The 21,278-nt window shown below is 34.8% G+C and overlaps 1 protein-coding gene across 5 annotated transcripts in view; it reads left to right on the top strand.

Annotated features, from left to right (window-relative positions):
* Positions 1 to 21,278, top strand: part of KIF6 (kinesin family member 6) — a 157,065-nt gene that overhangs the window by 84,716 nt on the left and 51,071 nt on the right. For all 5 annotated transcript variants that reach the window (XM_054062612.1, XM_054062613.1, XM_054062611.1 and 2 more), the window contains 2 exons: positions 13,928 to 14,030; positions 19,589 to 19,644. In XM_054062612.1, coding sequence (XP_053918587.1) covers positions 13,928 to 14,030; positions 19,589 to 19,644 — 159 coding nt within the window. The remainder of the gene's footprint in view (positions 1 to 13,927; positions 14,031 to 19,588; positions 19,645 to 21,278) is intronic.

Raw genomic sequence — 21,278 nt, 5'->3', positions numbered from 1 at the left:
AGTTTGTGAAGTTATACAAGTGACCTCATCTCTCTGAACCAGTTTCCTCAACTGTAAAATAAATTAGAGCGGCTTATCTTTCTTGATCACTTTGAGATTTCGTGTTCAAAGGCCATCCGTAAGTGCAAAATCTTGGTTTTCTAACATTGAGGGGCAGATAAAATGATTTGTGAAAGTAAGATGAATTAGAAGCAGAAACCAATATAAGACCTTGGAAGTCTTGAGTCTTCATTATCAGTTAGCATAACTGTTGCAACACATTTGTTCTTGAAATTACATCTCTTTATTGATAGCTTATTTATTTGGGAAGCTTTGTTGAAAATCTAGTTTATGTAGGCTACTTAAAATTCTGTGCAAGCATAGGCAAACTTTTCAGTTTATAGTGTGTTCGATATTTGTTGTAAACTCTAAGAATAAGCTGCACACATTTTTGCAAAGCTATCTCTACTTTCTCAGCAAAATAAATCAGACTAAAACACTCAGAGAATGCTGAGAAAAGTCTGAGTGCTAAGCTGATTGTATTTTTTTAATTATGAATCCTTTCTTCTGCAATACCTCATCACTTTGGTCACTGATCTTTATTTATGCCATTTACATCCACCTTTAGCTCTGGGGAAAAATAATTCTAAATATTTCTGAAATTTCCTTTAATCTTCTCGTGTGCAGAGACAGTGACAGCAGTTTGAATAACAGCCAGTGTTTGGAAACATAAGAATGTCTCAGTTTTTTATCAGGAGCATTGAAACATCTTTATATAAGGAAATGCTGGAAGAAAAACTCAGAGTTCCAGGCAGACATCCTTTTGCTTTTCAGCAGGTTTATTTAATTAACTGCAGCACATTTAATATTGAAATAAGCTTGTATTACTAGGAATTTCCATAATATATTGTCCCATTTTGATCTTAAGGAAGACAAGCAGTTTAAAGCCATCAAGTAAACATAGTAAACTTGGCATTCAGGAAGAATTATGCTATTTTTCTAGTGATAGTCACTTATTTCAACAGATTTCCAAGGGGCAAAGCCACTCTTAATTCTATGTCTTGACATAAGCAGAAATAGAGCTCCAGGGGTTACTGGTGCAAAAATTATCGTTTGATCCTTTGGTGCATATTAATCATATAGTTCAGTTGGTTACAAATTTTGATTAAGAGGGAATTGAAAGAACTAGCTTTTCACACTAGTAATTGTGCCAATATGATATGGAATTCCCCTGAAATGCTTTACATGATTTATTTTTTTTAAGTGAAGTTCTTTAGCAGCTACTGAGACCACTGAATTTGCACCAGAAAACCTCTGTCATATGATGGGTCATAGAGATAAGAGGGGAGTCTTTCTTCTGTGAACAATCAGTTTTGCCATTACTATCAGTGGGACAAGAATGTCATCAGTTTTGATGAAACTGAGAATTTGACTATTTTTTATTCTCAATTTTAATACAATAGACATGTCTCAGGCATCACAAGAGTAATTACAGTTTTCCTTTTCACTTTCTATACACTGTGCAGACTATAGTCAGAATAACAAGAGGTGACAATAAATTAGTAGGAGCAGACTCTGTAGAGAAAAATTTTAAGTGATGTGTTGCATATTATTGTGCTGTTGTACATATGTTTTATAAAAAAAAATAATTTGTTACATAACAAAAGTTACCTTCTAATTTTAGAGATTTTTTTTTCTTTCTTTCACCGTCAGGAGAAAGACTGCATCTCTATGTTAATCCATGTGTGCATATATACATACATTAGCTTTCTCTCAGGTTTCTATGAATGTACTTGGGCAAAAATACCCCATCAGCTCATGTTTATTTGCAGGCCAGGAATTTAGCTTTTAAATTCCTTTACTTCTCATCATCAGTGTTAAGGGTTTCAAAAATATATGTAATCACTTATTCTGGATAACCATCTAATAGGAAGTGGTTCTGTAACCACTATAATCTTTCTTAAGCTCATGGAATTCAAATGATAACATACATTTCTATAAATAGTCATCCTCCGATAAGACAAAAAGGGAAATGGTCAGGAAATTGTTAAAGATGCACTGACAGTTTCCTGAAAGACAAACATTCTGGGAATTACTATAAGCAAATAGACGCTGAAAAACCTAGGCTTTATTTTACAACATCGCAGTTTCAAATTACTCTCTGACTTCTGTTTCACAGGAGATGGTTGCTGCATGTAAGAACAAGATAAAATTATTTGGCTGAATGTGGATGTTTACTGATTTAGCTGCAGGACTAACTGTTAATGGGATAGACTACACCAACCCATAACCTCAGGGTAGAAGGCACTTCCTGCCATTAGGGACAGTTTAAGGTGGGAGCTTCATCAAAAAGTTGATGCAATTTTACTATGGTGAGCTTTCAGGGATTAAATTTGGAGTTAATATATACACTTCTGTTTCAAAATTATATTTGTAAACCCTGATGTGATTATTTCTGATGCTTCCTCTGAGGACAGGAAATAATGTAAATAGCACCTATATTTTGGTCAACTTAGAGGCAATCATGAGGTCTCAGCTGTCTCTGCCTAATCATTCTCCCTTTCGTAAGACAGAAAAATTAATTCCCTGCAGTGGACTTGCCCTCAAAGACATATCTTAATCATTTCAATAATATACTATCATTGGTGAAATTTCTCCTGCAGAGTATGGGAGACTCACAATTCATTATCCAGTAATTTTAGAGTGCTCATAGCTTTTTGAATCTAAGCTCAAAATATACAGGCAGAGACATCCCACTACCCATGGCAGTGACGTGATATGTGTCTGGGGTGTTTAGCCTGAAATTGTAACGTGGAGAATTAATTTTTAATAAATATGTTTATCTTTTTTTCCTGTTTATGTTCCTTGTTGGTTATGGGAGCAGCACTGTAGTTAGACATAAAAGGTTTTACTCATTCATCATCATGGAGTGGATGTACAATGCCTCAAAAATTAGGAACTTAGAAGCACGGAAGTAGATATTTGGTCACAATAATAACGTCTTATTAATTTATAACCAGAAAGAAAAAACACCTAGCTAGGACTTAGCTTTCATCGTTTGTTTTCAGTTATATTTTTGGTGATAAAAGCAGTATTTCTGTTCAGTATACATGTTGTTTCTCTGCATAGTTTGATATATTAGTACAGTCTGCATTCATAGTAAAACGCAAATTTTCAAAGTTGTCTGTAAACTTCATATAAACATCATGTAAACAAAACCACAGATTGATCTAAGACTTTTCTGAGCCTGAGTTCTATTGTAAGAATGACAAAGAAACATATAGTTGGTGTTTATGCCTCTACCAATCAGTTCCACTTGCGTTGGCTCCTTCTCACCAGTGATCCTTGAGGTTTTTATACATGCATCTCCTCTTCCAATTGAAGTTCCTGTCTCTGACTGTAGTTGCCAGATTGCCTACTTCTGTCCTACTCACACATTTGGCTTTACTAGATTATCAAAGACTTGCTATTATTAATGAATATTATTTATTATTTATAATGTTATTTATTAATAAATTTTGACAGGAATCTGTTAGGGAGTACTCAAATGAAAAGTTCCACTAGCCAGTATGGCAGAAGAGTGGAGATGAATGTTCTTCATGAACACAAAAAAGTGCAATATATAGCTGTGGGGAGGGTTGATCTGTTTTTTTGTTGCTGTTGTTTTTTCTTCGTTGGGCTTTTTTTTTTTTTTTGGTGCTACAGACCTCCAAACATATCGTTCTACAAGAAGGAATACATGATTTTGTGGATTACAGTAGGCAAAATGAGATGAAATCAAATAACACTGACAGCAAAGTCATGATTTTAGTATCTAATGGAAGAGTTGTTGCTTATTAGCCCAATTAACAAGTCATGGGTAAGATCTCATTCAGATTGTCATGTTTAAATCTAAACATCTTGGATTAAATAAAGAAATCAAACTGAGTTAGTAGATGAAAAGAGCCTTTTTAAGGAAATAGAAGTGTTGTTTTAGGACAGGAGTTTAAACTTTTACCTTTTTAATGAAAGTTGCAGGGAAATGTAATTATGAATTATGAAACCATTGTGAACAACCATCTCTTCCATGCAGGATATGTCTTCTTTAATACAGAGTTTCTCCCTGATCTCTGCTCTTGCTTGTAAAGGTCGAGGCAAAAAGGCATTCAGTACTGCAGCCTTTTCCTTGTCCTGTGTAACACAATCCCCTGCCTCGTTCAGCAGGGGCAAACGTTTTCCCTGGCCTTCCTTTTGTCACCTCTGTACTTTGAGAAGCCCTTATTGTTGTCTTTGACATTAAGCCATTTTTTCCAAGTTGTACTTTATGTAATCCAGTACAAGAGCACAACAGCTAAACATCAGCGTAAGGTCAGTACATACATGTTTAATATAGAGCTCACGTACAATCAACGCGAATATCTACTGCCACTGGAAACAACCAGTCTTGGCAGGCAAAAGAATCTTAATAAAAACATCTCATTCTTTCCTTCTCCCTACAAAATGAAATTACTGAGGATGGAAATGATCAATTACTTTCTTTTTAACAGTTTTCAGCAGCATTGCAAAAGATTTTGATATAGGTGCATTTTGGTATCCAAAAAATGTGATGGGCTGTTTATGTATTTTGGTCTCAAGGACTGCTACTACTTAAAACTTTTTCCATTTTGATTAATTTATCAGTATTTTCATAGAGGCAGGATTTCTCTTGTTGCAAATAACAGTTTTTAAGGGAAGAAAAACCATGTGAACTCAAGTGAACTTTCTGTGGTATATTAAAAATGTTCAAGTTAAAATTTTTCTTTCCGCTGAAGAAATCCATTTCTGAATGTTTTATTCATAGGATACTAAAAGGAAATAGTATTTATATGTCGCATAATTTTGTTCTTAAAAATGTAATGTGCATGCTATTTTTCATTATTGTCAGCATAAATATATTTGAATCGTAAGCTAACTGTTATACCTTATCCTAGGTATAGTGAGTAGTAGGATTTTGGTAAAACTAACTTAAGTATAGCATAATATACATTTTGATTTTGATTAATGCCTTTATTCAAAATGCTTTTTTAAAAATGCAAATTATAGCTTTATTGAAACTTCAGTTTTCTAGAATATGCTAACACTGATTCAGAAAGCAGGTACACATACTTTTGTTTGGCAAAATTGGTTTAAAAAAGGATGTATATAGCATTCTGAATCTTTCTTCTTTTATTTACAGTGTACAAAGATTAGTGTTTCAAATATTTAGTGTTTCCTTTACAATTCAGTCCTTCAAGATAGACTGACAGACATTTTTTCTGGTTTGTTTTTTTTTTTTTGCATTCAAAATAAAATACACATGGGCAAAAGAGTTTTAAAAAGAGCCTTGAACAGCTGAGGTATGTCTAAAATAATGAGCTAAATTTTCATCTAAAGGTTGCTAAACATTTTGTAAGAACAATTTTGTAAAGTTTTGAATAGCTGAAGGGAAGAATCCAGGAAAGAAGTTAGCCTATTTGGTTTTATATCTGGTTGACGTCCCATTGTTATTGTCTCCTTTTCTACTTTGGCAATGTAGCACTTACAGGATGATTTCAGGAAGGCAGAAAATGGTTCTTCTATAGCCGAGTGCTTGAAATTTAGTGTGGTCATTGCTGAAGAAACAACTTTTTAAAATCTGGACATGAGTTGACAACAGGCTACCATGTTCATTCTAAGAGGCAAATCCCAATAAAGTTTCAAGAAGAACCAAAATTCATTCTTTTATTAAAAAGTTTCACTCATTTCTTAATTGCTAATTTTTAGCTGTGAAAAGGAATAGGTAATGGCATTGGTAAAGCTTATTCTTCCTGAGTGTAAATAGATAGCAAATTTTGTGATTAGTTAATCTCAGTTGTTGACTGGTGAGAAAAGGTAGTTTACCAGGGATTGTATCTCATGGTTTCTTCTCTCTACTCTCTACTTCAGCTTACCGCATTCTTTTGGTGCAAGAGTTCCTGCTGAAAATAAAAAACACCAATATCTCTTGAAGCAGCTCCTGCAGTCATGTAGTTTATAAGCCTGAAATATCAAGATAACCTCAAGCTGATAATAATAACCTCAAGCTGCTAGTGTAGATAACTAGTGTACCCACTACAGACATTTTTTTCTTGCCTACCTAAGATGTAGTGCATAGAGACTTCTACTTCAGAAAACCATGGTATCTTAATACAGAATAAAGCTAAAATGTAATATGAAATTAAAACTACAGTAAGTTTCCAAAACCAGACTGATGTTTATAAGAAGTCATTTTTCCTCTGCTAAACTGCTCTGAAAATGAAATATGCTTTTTTTGTGGTTTATGGTGTTACCGGCAAGATTGGTAGTGGAGACAATTCTCCAGGCACCAAAAATACATGCAGATCTCTACAGATGTCCATAACGGCAAACTCCACTTGCATTTGGTCCAAGCTGTCATGACTTCATTGATGTAGGCTGTCATTTGGTAGAGCTCTTAAAATATTTTTATCCTACCATTCAGAGTCATTTCCTAAGACTGAGACAGATATAGGGAAAATGATAATTTAAATACCATATCTATCATTCAAAATAGCATAGAACACATAAATGAGGCAAATTTTGTTGAGAATATTCTAGCTTTTTTTAAACATGTTGTTCTAGTTCAAAAAGGCAGACAAGTTTTTGGACATAAAAGCCCTTTTCCAGGTCTAAAATGAAACGGAAAATGTTGCCACTGCAACATGGCAAATACATGGGGACGTCAAAACAAATATATTCAATTTGCTATTACTCAGTCTTAACTGAAATCTTCCTCTTAAGCATAGTAGCCTAATTTAAAGTTGGTAGGTGACTCAAGTGCCTAATGTGTTGGCCTTTTCTTGTATTCAGTAAATTTTTGACAGCTGCATCAACTGTTGAAGGGAATGGATTTAGACTCCTACAAAGAGAGGGAAATGCACAGTCAATTTTTAATATCCAGTGTTTAACGTAGACTGCACAATGCGGTATAAGATATATGTCTTGTTTTGTAAAAGTTATCTGAAATGTGTGATTCCAGCATCAGCAAAAGTGAATCTTTTCTATTTAGAAGTGGCAGCACCATTGGGTGGGTCTCCTAAAGTTCTTGTGGGTTTCATTTCATATTTTCCTTTGTATCCACCCCCCAAGCTTCTGCCAAGCCTACCATGCTTCATTTCAGGCTCTCTCTTTGTACCTACTAATTAAGGACTTTAAATGTGTGTATGTATTATACAATCAAATATGATCTCACAGACAGCTTTGGAAAAGTAAATGGTTGCAAATAGTAGCTGAAAATTATTTTTTTTCTCTTTTGAGACCTAGTAACTGTCATACATGACATATAAAATATTTCTGCAATAATATTGGTTTTAGAACATGAGAAAAACTTGTTTCTTTCAATAGACAGACTATTCATTCCACACTGCTGATATCTGCAAACATTTTGTTCATGGTAAGTAGCTTCTAAGTGTGCCCTCAACTCCTCTCAGTTTGAATTTGATAACTCTGTTTCCCATTGTCTTTTTAAAGAACATACAAAAGCATAACTACATAATATAAAAGTAGGCACGTTGTAAATCATTAGTGCTAGTGCAGACAGATATTCTACAGCAATAGAAGTCATGGCATGTAACTGGAAAAATTATTATTGCTTTATCAGATGAAGTTGATGACGGTATATTAGGTTGCTATTAAAAGTTTTCTTTTATCTGTAATTCTCACTAGCATTGTGCTTTGCAACACTTGACAGATAGACATACTAGTATACTAATATGCCAGAAAAGGAAAATGAGGGAAAGAGATTTCCATAGTTTCAATATTTTCACATTGAGATAGATCACTCTAAGGTTCAATCTAGTATTAGACCTCCACATGTGAGTAAGGAGCCTAAAATTGCATTTCTGTCATTAGGCATTAAAGGTCAAGTGGCTTTTGTGCAAAAGCAGACCTATTAAAAACATGCAGCTGAGTTAATATCAAAAATATTTTTCTTACCTTTACTGTTACCTGACATTTCTTATAATAATGAAATTGTAAACATAATTAAATTCAGCTACCATATCCCATTTGCATTTTTTTGTTGTTGTTCTGTGGTCTTGGATGATCTTAAAACAGTCAATTTAATTTTGTTTTAAATTAATTTTATTCTTCATTCAGTCTTTGTTTTTGAAATACAGCTTGCCTTACTACTCCTGCAGAGGAATATTAATTCATGTAAAACTCTTCTTCTAATGGGATTCTTGGGTTTTTTTAGAAGCATTCCAGCTGACATTTTTGTTCTTCTATTTTATTAATCTTAAAGCAATCCCATTTTTGTGACCAAATATTCTCTTAACAATATTCATTTTAGTAGAAAGAGTACTTGTCTTAGATTTGTGTCTGACATAGTCCTGTGCAAGTTTGGTCTTGCTGTTAGGCACTTGCAGGGTTTAATTTAGTGATGATTTCTCTTCTGTTAATAAATTCCTTAAACATATACGGAATAGTTTGTCTTGTCAATTCATTAATTTTATATGGATAAAATGATGCCAAGATAAATGACCTATGCATCAATTAATTCAAGTTTCGCTCAGTTAAAATTTTCACTTGTGGAGTGCAGCCCAACCTGCCCATATTAGTGTTTGGTATCGCAATAAACATGCTCGTAGTCTCAAGAATCTTCATTTTACCCTCTTCCTCCCACGTAAAAAACTCCAGAAACAGTGAAACTCCAGAGCCAGTTAAATTAAATGATGCCAATGTTTTATTTAGTTTCTTGAGTCTGAATATTCTGGTTTTCCTTTGAGGCTTTTCACTTTCCCAAAGACTATGTTTTGCAGTACAACAACGCAAGGGTACTGTGAGCAACCTTGGTTTATGTTTTTCCCATTTTTTAGTTGCAGTCTAATGAAAGCAGCCATATGTAATACACATGCTCTTCATGAAGAATTTAGCTGAGCTTTACAGTGGAGAAGTATTTGTTGTATATTTGGTTTGGGTTTGTTTTCCTGTTTTTAAGTATGTATTCTTTGTTAATTCATTATTCCTAAGCTTCATTGTATCTACTTTTTCCCTTTCTGAACAGATGGCTATGATATCTTAAGGGATACTCATAAAGATGTAATGAATTATGCTTGCATGCAACCACTTCTAATACCTTAGTTCTATTACAAAGGCTTACGAAATAATTTGTCTTTAGCTCCATTTGGAAGTGTCCACAGTTCCTTTGTTCATATTTGATATTAAGTGGAAACATATAATAGCACAAAAATGTTGACAGTCTCCATAAGCAGGAAGACTCACAATTCATACTAGCTGCCACCCTGAGATTCTTAAGACAACCTTCACTTGAATGAGAACTTTCCTTGAGCCAAGGGGACTTCTTGTTCCTATTGATTTCAGTGGAAGAATTGACAGTCCAACAGAGCACTTAGGAGGAATGGAAAGACGACGTCTTCTACTATGAAAACATAGTTTCTGCAAAACAGATATGTTGGCAGATATGTGGACAGATGCCTTTCTCATCAGAATACATGGTCTGAACAGTTAATCCTAAGAGTTTGCTTTTGGTAACGGTCTTAAAGTTCCTCCCTCAGAACAGCTCGACTTGCAGCCTTGATTCTTCTCTCCTGGAGAGTTGTTTCCAATTCTTTTTGCCAGTTCCAGTGGCAGCCTCCAGCAAGAGCGCTGCTGGAATGCCCTTGAAGCTCTTATACCAGGACAAAAACCTGGTTACAGGATGGGGTTGTGAGGGAGATGCTGTGACTGTGCTTTCTGACAGAGATCAATTTCATGCCATTGTTTCACGGATTTTTCCAGACCTAATTGAAGAGCAATGTAAATGTTTTCTGTGTTTGGTTTTTTTTTTTTTATTTATTAAAAAATCACTAAAATAAAGTCCTCAAAAATTATCCAATATCTATAAACCACATCACTAAAGCAAGCTGCAATAGGATTTGTGAGTGTTGGATACATTTGAAAATCAGTATGGTTATTTAAATATGTACAACCATGTTTGATCACTTATGGCAACAAAATAAGGTCTAAGTTTATACATTTGCACGCTCCTACCTACTCAGATATAGTCCTTGAGTAATGCCAGTGGATACTTTTTAACTTAAAAATAGCATTCATCCCTGTAATTTCTCTGCTATACCCTACATGTTCCGTTAACTGATTTTCTTAATAAAGTTTATGAGACACTAAACAGTTGTTGTATAAGATAGCTGTAAATAGCACTTGTATATGTAAGACTATAGAATAAATGATCTTTAAATCAGCCAGTGGTAGAATAGTGTGCATGATATCTACCAGGGCCGTTGCTGATATGCAGGCTTCTACGTACTGTAGGCGTATGGCTGAGTCTTGAAACCACTTTGATCTTCTCATGTCATCTCAAAAAATAATCATCCGCATCCAAAGCCTTATTACTTTTTTTTGCTTAGTGTATTTTGAATTATACTGATTTCGAGAGGTTATCTCATTGTCAATATTAGAGAAAACTTTATATTTCTTGGTGCTGTCATTGTCATTCTGCTTTCTGACTTACCTGTGTTCAGCGGGACAGCTGTAAATTGCATAGTTTATGAGAGAAGCCTATTGAAGCGAAATTATTTATTAATGTGAAAGTTGGTGCGGTGTACTGGATGGGAGTACAGAATGAAATCAAACCTTCAAAGAGAACATTAGTAAACATTCAAATGGTTCAAACCTGAATTTTCTCAAAATTTCACCTGTTTGAATTTGTTGTATATAATGATGGGTTTGCTGTAAATTTCACATGATTAAATGGTCATATTATAAAATGTTTTAATATTAAAGCCTACTTACACAGTCTAACAGGACAGGTGTAGTTAGAAGTAAGTTGCTGCAAAATTTATCACTTTTTAATGCAACCCTGTCCACTGGGGTTTCATGAATAGGACTGAAAGAAAATTTTATGCTTTTTCTGATGATCTGAATGATTTTTATGACAATGATTATTCCAGTTCACATCGTAATGACTTGATGACATATGTTTCCTGGTTCTCGTTCTGTAGGATATGATGATTCTTCCTTAGATAAAAGATTTCAAATATTTATTTTGTAACACCATGACACAATATTAAAGGAGAGGAGAAATTGTTTCACCTGTAAAAGAAATTGTTTTCTGCAAATCTAACAGTTTTAGCTGAACTGTTTGACTACCTTGCCAAAATGTGTTATCATTAATGTTTTCTTCTCTAAGTTCTGATTTTATTCATGTCATGTATATATTGGTATACGTAGGTCTCAATTTACAGCTACAGAAAAAACCAGAAATTTAATAGCAGCCTTTTTTAAAAAGAATGTATAGCTAATTTGTTTTAATTAGGCCCAGGAGAAGCAGCATGCCAATAATTTCAGTGCACCTTTGCACCTGAAGGCCATTTGAAAGAAGGTGAAGCTACTTTATGAAATTGCAGATTATTTAAGGAAATACAAACACCACGATTGAAGGTAAAACACCAACAATGGAGAAGGAATAATCTTCATTACTAAGCAGAACGAAAACACAGCCGCTCCATCAAGTTTCTAATGTTTCTTGCAGTCTTTTACTAGTATTAACATTACTGTATTTCCTCATTATCCTAAGCTTCTCTGTCATCACTCACAGGCTGCAACGTTCCTCTATTGTTCTATTGCTCATATTATGCTGAGGTACAACCTTAATGGTCTTTTTTAAGCTCCTTTCCTTAGACATCATTTCAGAATGTGATTATTTACTGCTTCATAGATTTCTGTGTTTTCTTAAAATGGACTGTATAAATCAAAAAATTTTCCCTCCCTATGAGCTCTGGGGATCTATTTTTGTGTGCTTTGTTTGGCTGTACAAATCTTCTGCCTCTTAATGTAGCACTGGAATATGATTATCAGATTACCTTTAAATTTGGTTGATGCATTTCTGCCAGGCAGAAGCAATAATCATTGTAATAGTTTTGTTTTCCAGACTGACTTCTACTGTTTTTCCTTTTTTCACAAAGGCAGCACGTTGCCAGAAGGGTTAAATAGTTTACATTGCAGTGTTGTGTCTGAGTAAGGGTGTTTCATTGTTTTAGGCTCAGCCATGAATTTTGTCCAGGCTTTCTACACTTAATACAAACTTTTTCTGCAACTAAAGCAATTCTAGAAGGTCAATTCAGGCTGCATATTAAAATTAGAACTAGTGATGGGATGAATGTGCTATAAAATTCTGCTTGTAAAGCTGTCTGGTTTTTGTCAAGGCAAACATGAAACATGAACATTATATTCTCAGGTCATCATCACAGAAAAATATATTTTCCTAAATCCTTTTGCTCCTTTGGATCACACAGGAGTTAAGACTTCACTGTATCTTTCTTTGATTTTCTTATTCAAAAAGGGTGGAGTATTTTTGCGTGCTTTGCCATTCAAACATTCCTACTGGTTCTATTTTCAACTTGAAATTTTTAAATTAGTACCAGATGTGCTGATTCTTTTGACTGAAACAGAGGAAAAATTTTTCTACTATGTTTTGAAAAAAGTTTTTTTTTTAATTTTTAACTAATTATTGAACCGTGAGTACTAGGTTTTGTTACCAGTCTTCACTGCAAACAATATCTTACATGACAGAAATCTCACCGAAGTCAGTGGGGAGTAATCCTAATATTATAAGTATGATGAGGGGGGAGCAGAACATATTTGGAGTGACTATAAAACACCGCCTATGGAGCTAGACTCCACTAAGGTGTAGCATCCCAGTATTGCATTTACCAAGCTGTTTAGTTATGTTTTGTTAATGTGGCATCCCCATTTACACCAAAATTGCAAACCGGGTAGTCCAGAAAATAATTGGCCTAAATGTGTTATTGGTAATACTGATCCACTGGCAGAAAACATACAGAAAGCTTTTGTGCAGCAGAACTCCCTGAATACTTTACAGCTCTTGTGCACAATGGGTTTAGGTGTCTCAGGAGCTCTAAAGCAGGAGAAGGCTTTTGAGTAGGATGGGAGAAGGACTAGATAGGAAAATATCAAGAATCAGATTCCAATTTTAGGAATATCATTTTGAGGTTTAAGTTGCAGCCATGAGGTTGAATTAGAGCTGAAGCTATTTTGCATTTTTCACCCAATTTGAGCATGAGATTCCTCTCTTTTCTGCTCCTGAACTATCTTCATTACTGTAATTTATTTAAGTGCTAGTCTCATCCTTTCTCCTTGCTTATTTATTGACATATGTGTACTTGTGATAACATAGATGCTGGTGTAATCTTTCATTCTCCTTAAGCCTTTTAATGTTTTTGTTTATGTTAATACAGATGCATGATTTCTCACTTGAATCTGTAGATCATCTAGCATTGTGATCTGACAAAAAATACAGATTGTAACACTTTTCCATAATGGCTTTTAAAAAGATTTAAAGACCAGATAGGTCTTGACCTTCGAGGACACAAAGGAAAACAAATGTCATGTTGAAAATGTAAAATGAATGAACTAATCATTTTTTTAGGTAGAATACCTGTTTCACTTAAAAAAGGTGAAAAACATTCACTAGATAACTAAAAGAAGCCTGTTTTTTTTTTTTTTTCTCCAAAGAATAATGAAAATATTCAAGGTCTGTTTAGTGGCCAATATGAAGCAGGGGTGAAAGAAATACAGAAGCAAATTGCAGTTTGCTGTAGTGAAAATGCCTTTGGCTCACATTTAAGAATATTTCACATATTTTACACTTTCAAAATTTGGTTTTACTTATGAACATTTTAAGTTGCCTTGAGAAATTATACAGCTCAAACATTCAGATGTTAGAGTAGTGAAGTGAAAAAAAAATTAATTTGTCAGATAAGAGAAATCTTTTGTTAAAAATGTTTTGCCATTGGTAGAACACTGAGCTTAGTCTTCTGGGTGCTTTAAGACCTCTGGGCTGACTTGCTGTATTTCTCTAAATAGAAGTTAAATAAATGCAAAATGTCTGTCTTTTGATGACTCTGAAGTGGTTCCTTTTTTTTTTTCCTTGGGGCAGGAGAAAAGATGTCACTTGGATGTCAGGAAGCTTTTGAAGTTTTTAAGCAGGACCACGCTGACAGCATAACCATTGAGGACCACAAACAGCTTTTAAAACAGAGGTGAGTGTCACAGCAAGATATAGCTGGAAGCAGACATCTGAGAGTTCATTATGAGTCGGGAGAATTGAGTAATTTTACACCAGATATCCTGGGCTTCTATGGAGAACTTGGTACAGAAACTTTGCCTTTACTTACTGGGGATAATGCTGATTCAGAAGGTACTGAGTGGTGACAGAATCAAAGTCTGGATATACTGTGAAAGCGGCATAAGTGTGTATTTCTTCTGTTTTATTCATCTTCATAGCCATGTTGAAGCAATGTGGTAATGGCATTCATGGTCATGGATTATCTAGAGGAAGCAAGATCCATGTGATTGAATCAATTACTGCAATTTCCATTGTCAAAATTGCTTTACTGGCTTCAGCACTGAGTTGGACAGTAAGCTAGGAGATGTTTAACATGTGCTTTGGTCTGTTGTTCCTAATTTGTTTGCCAAGTGATTTTAGCTTCTCTCTGCCAGTTTTGCACTCAAAACCAGAAATAGTACTTTCCTCCTCCATCTTTAATGCTGTTAATGCTGGCAAACACTTCAACATCTTCTGGTGAAGACGGTGAGAATGGCAAAATACTAAAAACATGAATTTCATAAAACAAATTTTAAGCATTTCAGAAATTAAAGCACCAACGTTTGTTTATGTTGATTGCATAACAGCACTGTTTCAGTGTCAGTTTTTCATATGTTAACCCTCCTTACACTGCAAAAGAAATAGAAGGCTTTCAGATTGGAGATGCCTAAAGTAGATCTCTGAATCTTCCTTTGTAACTAACATTTACCCTAACAATTTGAAGAGGTTTTTCCTTTTTCTTTTTTTGTCCTGAAGGTTTCTCCTTCTCCAGGTTTCTCCTTTTTTACTGCTTTAACAACACAATTTTCCCACTTAATAGGCACAACAGAGATCGTTGCTGAGTTTTATACTTACTTACTTTAGTGAAATTGAGGCAAGAAATGATCTCCAATTCACATATCTGTAACTTATTCAAGATCTTGCTATTTATCACTTTTCTGAAGTAATTAACTTTCTAACTGCATCTGTAAATTAGCCACAGGGACACAAACTGCCAAGGTATTAGGTGTATCTAAGTATTTATCCATGTAAGTTTGATTTTTAGTAGTGACTTTCTTCTGATCAATGTGTCAGATGATGCCACGTTACGGTATTATCACAACATAAATTATTACACTGCAATCATTTCTGGCATCGCTATCTGTTGAGCAGAACCCTTCATAGTCACAGCATAATAATGGGAGCAATACAGTTCTGAGCCATGCCCAGAATTTCCTTTAGTTAATCACAATTCTTCCATATTTTCTGTTTGTTATTACTATGAAGCAAACTGGTATTTCCGTCTGATTTCAGAACATGTAATAGAGATGGGCAGAACCCACAAAGTCTGACACCAGACTGGCTTTCACTAAAGAACAAAGAGATTCAGACTAATGCCTTTGGTATCCCCCTCTAATCTACATCAGCTGATTGCTGAAATCAGCGCTAATGTGAACGCTGATACCCTGGAGCAAGACAGTTTTCCCCTGCTTTTTGCAGTGATTTTTAGCAAAGATGCCTATAGCTCCAAGTTTACCGAGTTCATTAAAATGGATTTACATCAAGTCCAGTCTGTAATTTGGAATGCAGACTCTGAACTAGCAGTTACACAAAAGCTCTGATACGCAGCCAGGGTTCAAATTGCACAGGAAGAAGTGTGTGGACACCACATGTTTAAAGGTTACTGTAACTTGCCATTATATGTAGGCCTCTCATGTTAATAATTTTGTTTATAGTTGCATAACCACTTCTGTCATACCACAAACAGTATTTTGTTCACAAATTACTTATTTTAAGCTGTCTTATTTTTTTCTTTGGGTATTTTATGTAGATTTTCTTGGCTTGCTAATTATGTCATTCTTATATTAACTGAATGGTGAACTTCCAGTGAGCCCTGTTGGAAGAACAGCTGTGAAGTTGCTTGGGTAGTAAAATTATTCATATAGGTGTAAATATACATAGTTATACATATACAAATATTTTTTTCTGTAACTACCCATGTATGAACAATCAAATGTAAGCGAATAATTACATCAAATACTGAAAAACATTTGTCTTGTTAAAAAAAATACATATGTAAAAGAAATACCATTTCAGACATAAGGCTTTTCACTTTGTACTTCAGAGCTCTTTATGGGGCAGTAGCTCAGTAATGTAACTCAGTACCATGGATGACTTCTCTCTGAGGCTCATTTACTGACTTACTGTTCAAGTGAAAGACAGTAGATTCAAGCTATTGTATTAGGATAGTTGCCTATGGGAAGTGGTTTTGTCAGATAGAAAAGATCATAGAATCATAGACTGGTTTGGGTTGGAACTTAAAGATCACGATCTTCTACAGCTTAGTTTGCAGGTAATACAAAAAAATTATTCTTCATTTTTCTTCTGTACATTAATAACTACTGCCCTGCTTAAAAAATCTGTGTTTATGCCCAGGCAGAATCAGATTTCTGTAATCTGGGCTTCCTATACTTGACTTCTGGAGAACTTAATAATATCCTGTTTCTCAATGAAACTATGTTCTCTCAGCGTTGTTTCTCTGAGGAGAAAAACGCATCTCATTTTCTCATTAAATTTACTAACAAGAAATCTTCCCAGCGGAGCCAGTCCAATGTAGTATTGTATACTGCACCAAGCTTTTAAATACCATCCTTGTCAATATTTCCATTGCTAAAATTCTACCAAGCCTATAGATATGATGTAACTCTAGTTTCCATTTTGCTGTTCTCCGTTAATTTTTCCACTTTCTTATTTCCTTGCTTTCTGTGTTTCAGCCTAGTTAGCACTAACTTGTTTTTTCAGTACATTTGGATAGGTTTCATGGAAAGGATTACTTTCACTTAGGTCGCTTGTTGTAACTTTTAATAATTAAAAATGAGTAAATGTTCATCTAAGTCACTAAATGCCTCCTTTCTTTTATTAGACAGCCTCTGAGTTAGTCCTATATGTATGTATTAAGAATTAGAGATTTGTTTTTCAAAATGTTTGGGTTTTAGTTACTGGCATTAGCATTCAAACAGTGAAAACTTTGCAAAAATGCTTGTTCCACTGAAATTAGTGTCTAAATTCATTTTGGGGTTTCATCATGAAATATTTTCCATGATTTGGCAACTTCAGACTTTCTATGGAGTGGTCTCTGTGTAGGATACAAATAAACTGTTTTCATCTAACAATATAATTGTTCGCTCAACACTATGCACAGTAATATCACCTTTATGCTAGATAATGTCACCTTTTTATTAGAGGAGTATCAGAAATAGCCTTTTCCCTTTCAATATTAATGTCAAATCTTATGTCTTTATATGGTTTATTTTGTTTGACTACAATTCATAGTCACAGATGGAATTTGTTGGACTGTTGTAAATTAATGCCAAATTGCAGTTTGTGATACTGTGCCAGTTTTTAAACTGTGGTGTTTTAGAAACAAATGCATGGCTCATTCAACTATGGGCAGTAACCTGTGAGTAAGGGCTGGATAGATAGCTGTCTTCAACTTGTCCAACTAAATCTCTCTGTGAACATGAATCTAAGTCAATAGACAACAGGAAATTTGCCTCAGGAATTACTTAGTAATTGATGAACTTAGCATTTGGCTTATGATAGCAGCAAGAAAGAAAGAGAGAGGCACTCTGGAGTGTTTCCCTTTGACCTTTATAGAATCTTCAATGTCTTCTTGGCTGCTCTAAGTGAACACCAGTGTAAAAAGCTTATATAAAGTCTCATAGATTGTTCAAAGTCTTCTGCCTTCTTTATGTAAGAAACAGTAAGTGCTGAGGAACCCTTCAGCTTCAGCCTTTTAGTCATGTTGAATTCAGCCTTTAAAACAAATGTTCGTGAGCAGATATCAATGCGAGCACCTGAAATTCTGACTTGTTTCAGTTTTACAGGGAAGTGGACTAGCTGAGGGGGGGCAATTTTCCAAACCCCGCCTCCCCAGGGGAAAGTCATATTTCTTGACTCTGTTTTGCCATTATTTGAGTTAGACAGAAATATAATTTGTGGGTTTCCTCAGTTACTCTGGCTAGACCAAGAATCTTCCAGATCAGATGAAGGTTTGCTTAACAATTATATATTACAGTTCTGCCTCCACATTCAGCAAGGTTCAACTTGTACACATTCAAGTAACAACTCAGAATTTCATGTCAAGCATAATGTCCCACAAAAAATGTCACAACGCAGAAAATCATCTTTCTAGATTTTAAACTATTACTAGTTAGACTATTACAATGGATATTTCCTTGAACAAGCCTCAGTTCTCTTAGTGACTTTTCAGACTTTGCCATTGTACGTGGAATTGACTGTTCTTATTTCTACAGCAGAATACGCTTGGCATTTGAAAGCGTGATATGTATGCCATTTTTCCTAAACAGTTTTGTATAGTACTGAGTTAAATAAGTGTAAGAGAATAATTATGACAGCAACTCCTGGAAAAGATTAGAAAACTGACCAAAAAAAAAAAGCACAAAAGGAGAAGGCATCAAATTCTAGCAGACTGTAGAGAACATAGAGAATATAAGCAGATTTTTAAGGCTCTGTGGGCAGCTGGCTTTTAAGGGTGAGCTTACATGTAACACATATCCTAAGAAGGAAGATATACATTAAACAGTTGCAAGATAAAAAAAAAGAAACTTCTAATCATTATAATATTTTACATACCATGTGAAAATTTGATTGTTTGAATATAATGAAGAAGTGGTCAGTGAATTGACTGAGAAACGTAGCTGGTGGGAATTTCAGTTTAAAAAAATCTCATTTCCAGTTTTGATTCAAGGTCTAGCTATTTGCATACTACAAAAAAGGGGAGTTTCCAAAGCCTGATTCATTGATTTGTTTCCATCCTTCTCAGCCTACATCTTTCTTACTATTTGCATAACTTTACGTGGCTAGCTTTGGTTTGTATCTGTATTTGAGCAGTAGCTGAATATTACTTGAAAGTCTGCATTCACGTAGGAACTACCTGTAGAAGAACAGAATAATTTAAATTTTTCACACTTTCCTATATTTCTGTTTGAGAGGTTTCGTGGTGACTGGGATGTACATTTTCACACAGCACAAATACTGATCGTTGGTAATAGGCAAATTACAGGCTGAAATTCAAAAATTCTTGGAGAGCAAAAGTTTAATACTTTCAAACGTTTGATTTTTCTTGGATTGTTTTTCTTTTTCTTTTATGTAGCTGTATGTTAAAACAATACAAGTAATGTGGCATACTAAAATTAATATTGTAGTGTAACATGAACATTTAAGAGAATCCAGTGCTAGAACTGAAATAATATAAGTTTTAAAACCTAAAAAGACAAATAAATTTGTTTTGTCTCTCTAGTAAACCTATTTGATGTATGAGGTTTTTTTCAGAAATTATTTCCTTTAAACCAGACAATCTTTTCTCATACAAAATGATTTCCAACTAGTTCTACTAACAAATCAAATAGTAGTTGTTAGTAATTCTGTATTTTTTTAGTTTAACTAGTTGTTCTCCAAAATAATTCTGTATCTTTGTGCTTGCATTGACAGGTTTGCCGAAGCTAAATGCCTTGGAGAAAAACTAAATGAAGAGAAAGATAGAATAAGTGAGTATATTTCAACTACATTTTATCTTTTGGCTGATGAAATTACAGCAATTCAAGATTTTAGTTTCTAAAACAAACAAGTCAGTGCATTACTAAGATTTCCAATAAGGTAAATTGTTAGTTGAAGATAGCAGTAATAATTTTATGTACCAGTTTTGATTATTTCAAATACTATAATATGAAAAACAATTTCTTTCTTTACTTGACAGGATGTCTGAAATTTATTGAAAGGAGAACTTAAGGTATTAACATTGGGTTTTCTGAGTTTTATTTTGGGACAAAAGGATCAAAACCCATCATTTGAAATTGTGATAACTATGATTAAGAATTGTACTTATCTATAAATTTACATAGCTTCTGATAAAAGAAGATTTCATTGTTGAATTACCCTTCTGCATTTCCTTTGTGTAGATTAATTAGAGCTATTCCAAGGAGTCCCTCAGCTTGGTGGGGGCTTTTGTCATTTTTTGCTTTAGGGCCTCAACAGTTTCAGATTGTGCAAAGCCAAAAATCACTTGTAGATAGATACCTGAGTTCTGTTGATTCCAAACCTGCAGCTTCTTTAATTAAAATTGGCTTTCCAGGCTCTCTGTGAGATGTGAAACACAGTTTTGTCCTCTGTCCCTAAAGTCCTTGGAGACCAGTTTTGTGTCCCCCTGTATGCACACATTCAGGTGAATGAAGTCTCTTCAAGCTTCCAGGTAGAGGGAACTAAATTTAAAGGTAAGGAAGGGGACTAGACTTAAAGGTAATATAGCATCCAGTCCCAGTGGTACAGAACTTGCTCTCCATTCCTGTCTCCTTCCTCTTTGGGCATCACTAGCACAGACATGGACAATGAAATCATTATCATCACTTTTAGTATTATAACAGCATTTGATTTCTGGGAAAGGACAAAACTCTCATGGCACTCCTGACAAGTTCTCTGTACTTTCATCATGGCTGTGATTATATTCTCTGTGGTCATGAATAGTATCTACTGCCAGATTCCCCTCCCAAACACCTTCGGGTACGCCACAAGTCCCTAAGAGATACTATGCAGTATATTTAAAGTAATGTCAGCTTTGTGGAAAGCCTCAGCCATGTTGGCACTGTGTTTTCAAACCACAGCACAAAAGGACATTTGGAAGGAATCCAGAATCAGAGACATCAGGTGCTGAGCCCAGCTGCAGCAGTGTTCTGAACACTGGCTTATTTCTGTAAAAAATGACACTTGGATCAACTTGCCTTCTTTCAGTAGTCTCATTTGTCTCCTGCAGGCTGGCCAGAACATAGATGCCAGTACAGAACTTGTGCATGGATATCCACAGACTGGCCCATGCAAGTAGAATTTCAATACCCGCATTGCAACTATGAGTCTCTCCAGTGTCCAAATAAGCTCACTTATATCCTTCCTAGTAGGCTTTTTTCCCTGGTAAACTTGGAAAAAACAGGTTAAACCTACTGTGGAGGACAATGCATGTTATTCTTCAACTAACAGGAAGCACCTCTAATGTCTGCAGGTTTTGGACAGCAGTGTGCACAAGTTTGTACATGAGCCATCAAATCAGGATGCAACCTCTTTTCTCTGCCACCGTCTCAAACTCCACATTGTCCTGATTTACTTCTGTCTCCTAGATTCACTCATCTGTGAT

Source organism: Cuculus canorus, chromosome 3 (assembly GCF_017976375.1).
Source record: "Cuculus canorus isolate bCucCan1 chromosome 3, bCucCan1.pri, whole genome shotgun sequence".
NCBI classification, from domain to species: domain Eukaryota; kingdom Metazoa; phylum Chordata; class Aves; order Cuculiformes; family Cuculidae; genus Cuculus; species Cuculus canorus.
This window is presented reverse-complemented; position numbering and strand designations above follow the sequence as displayed.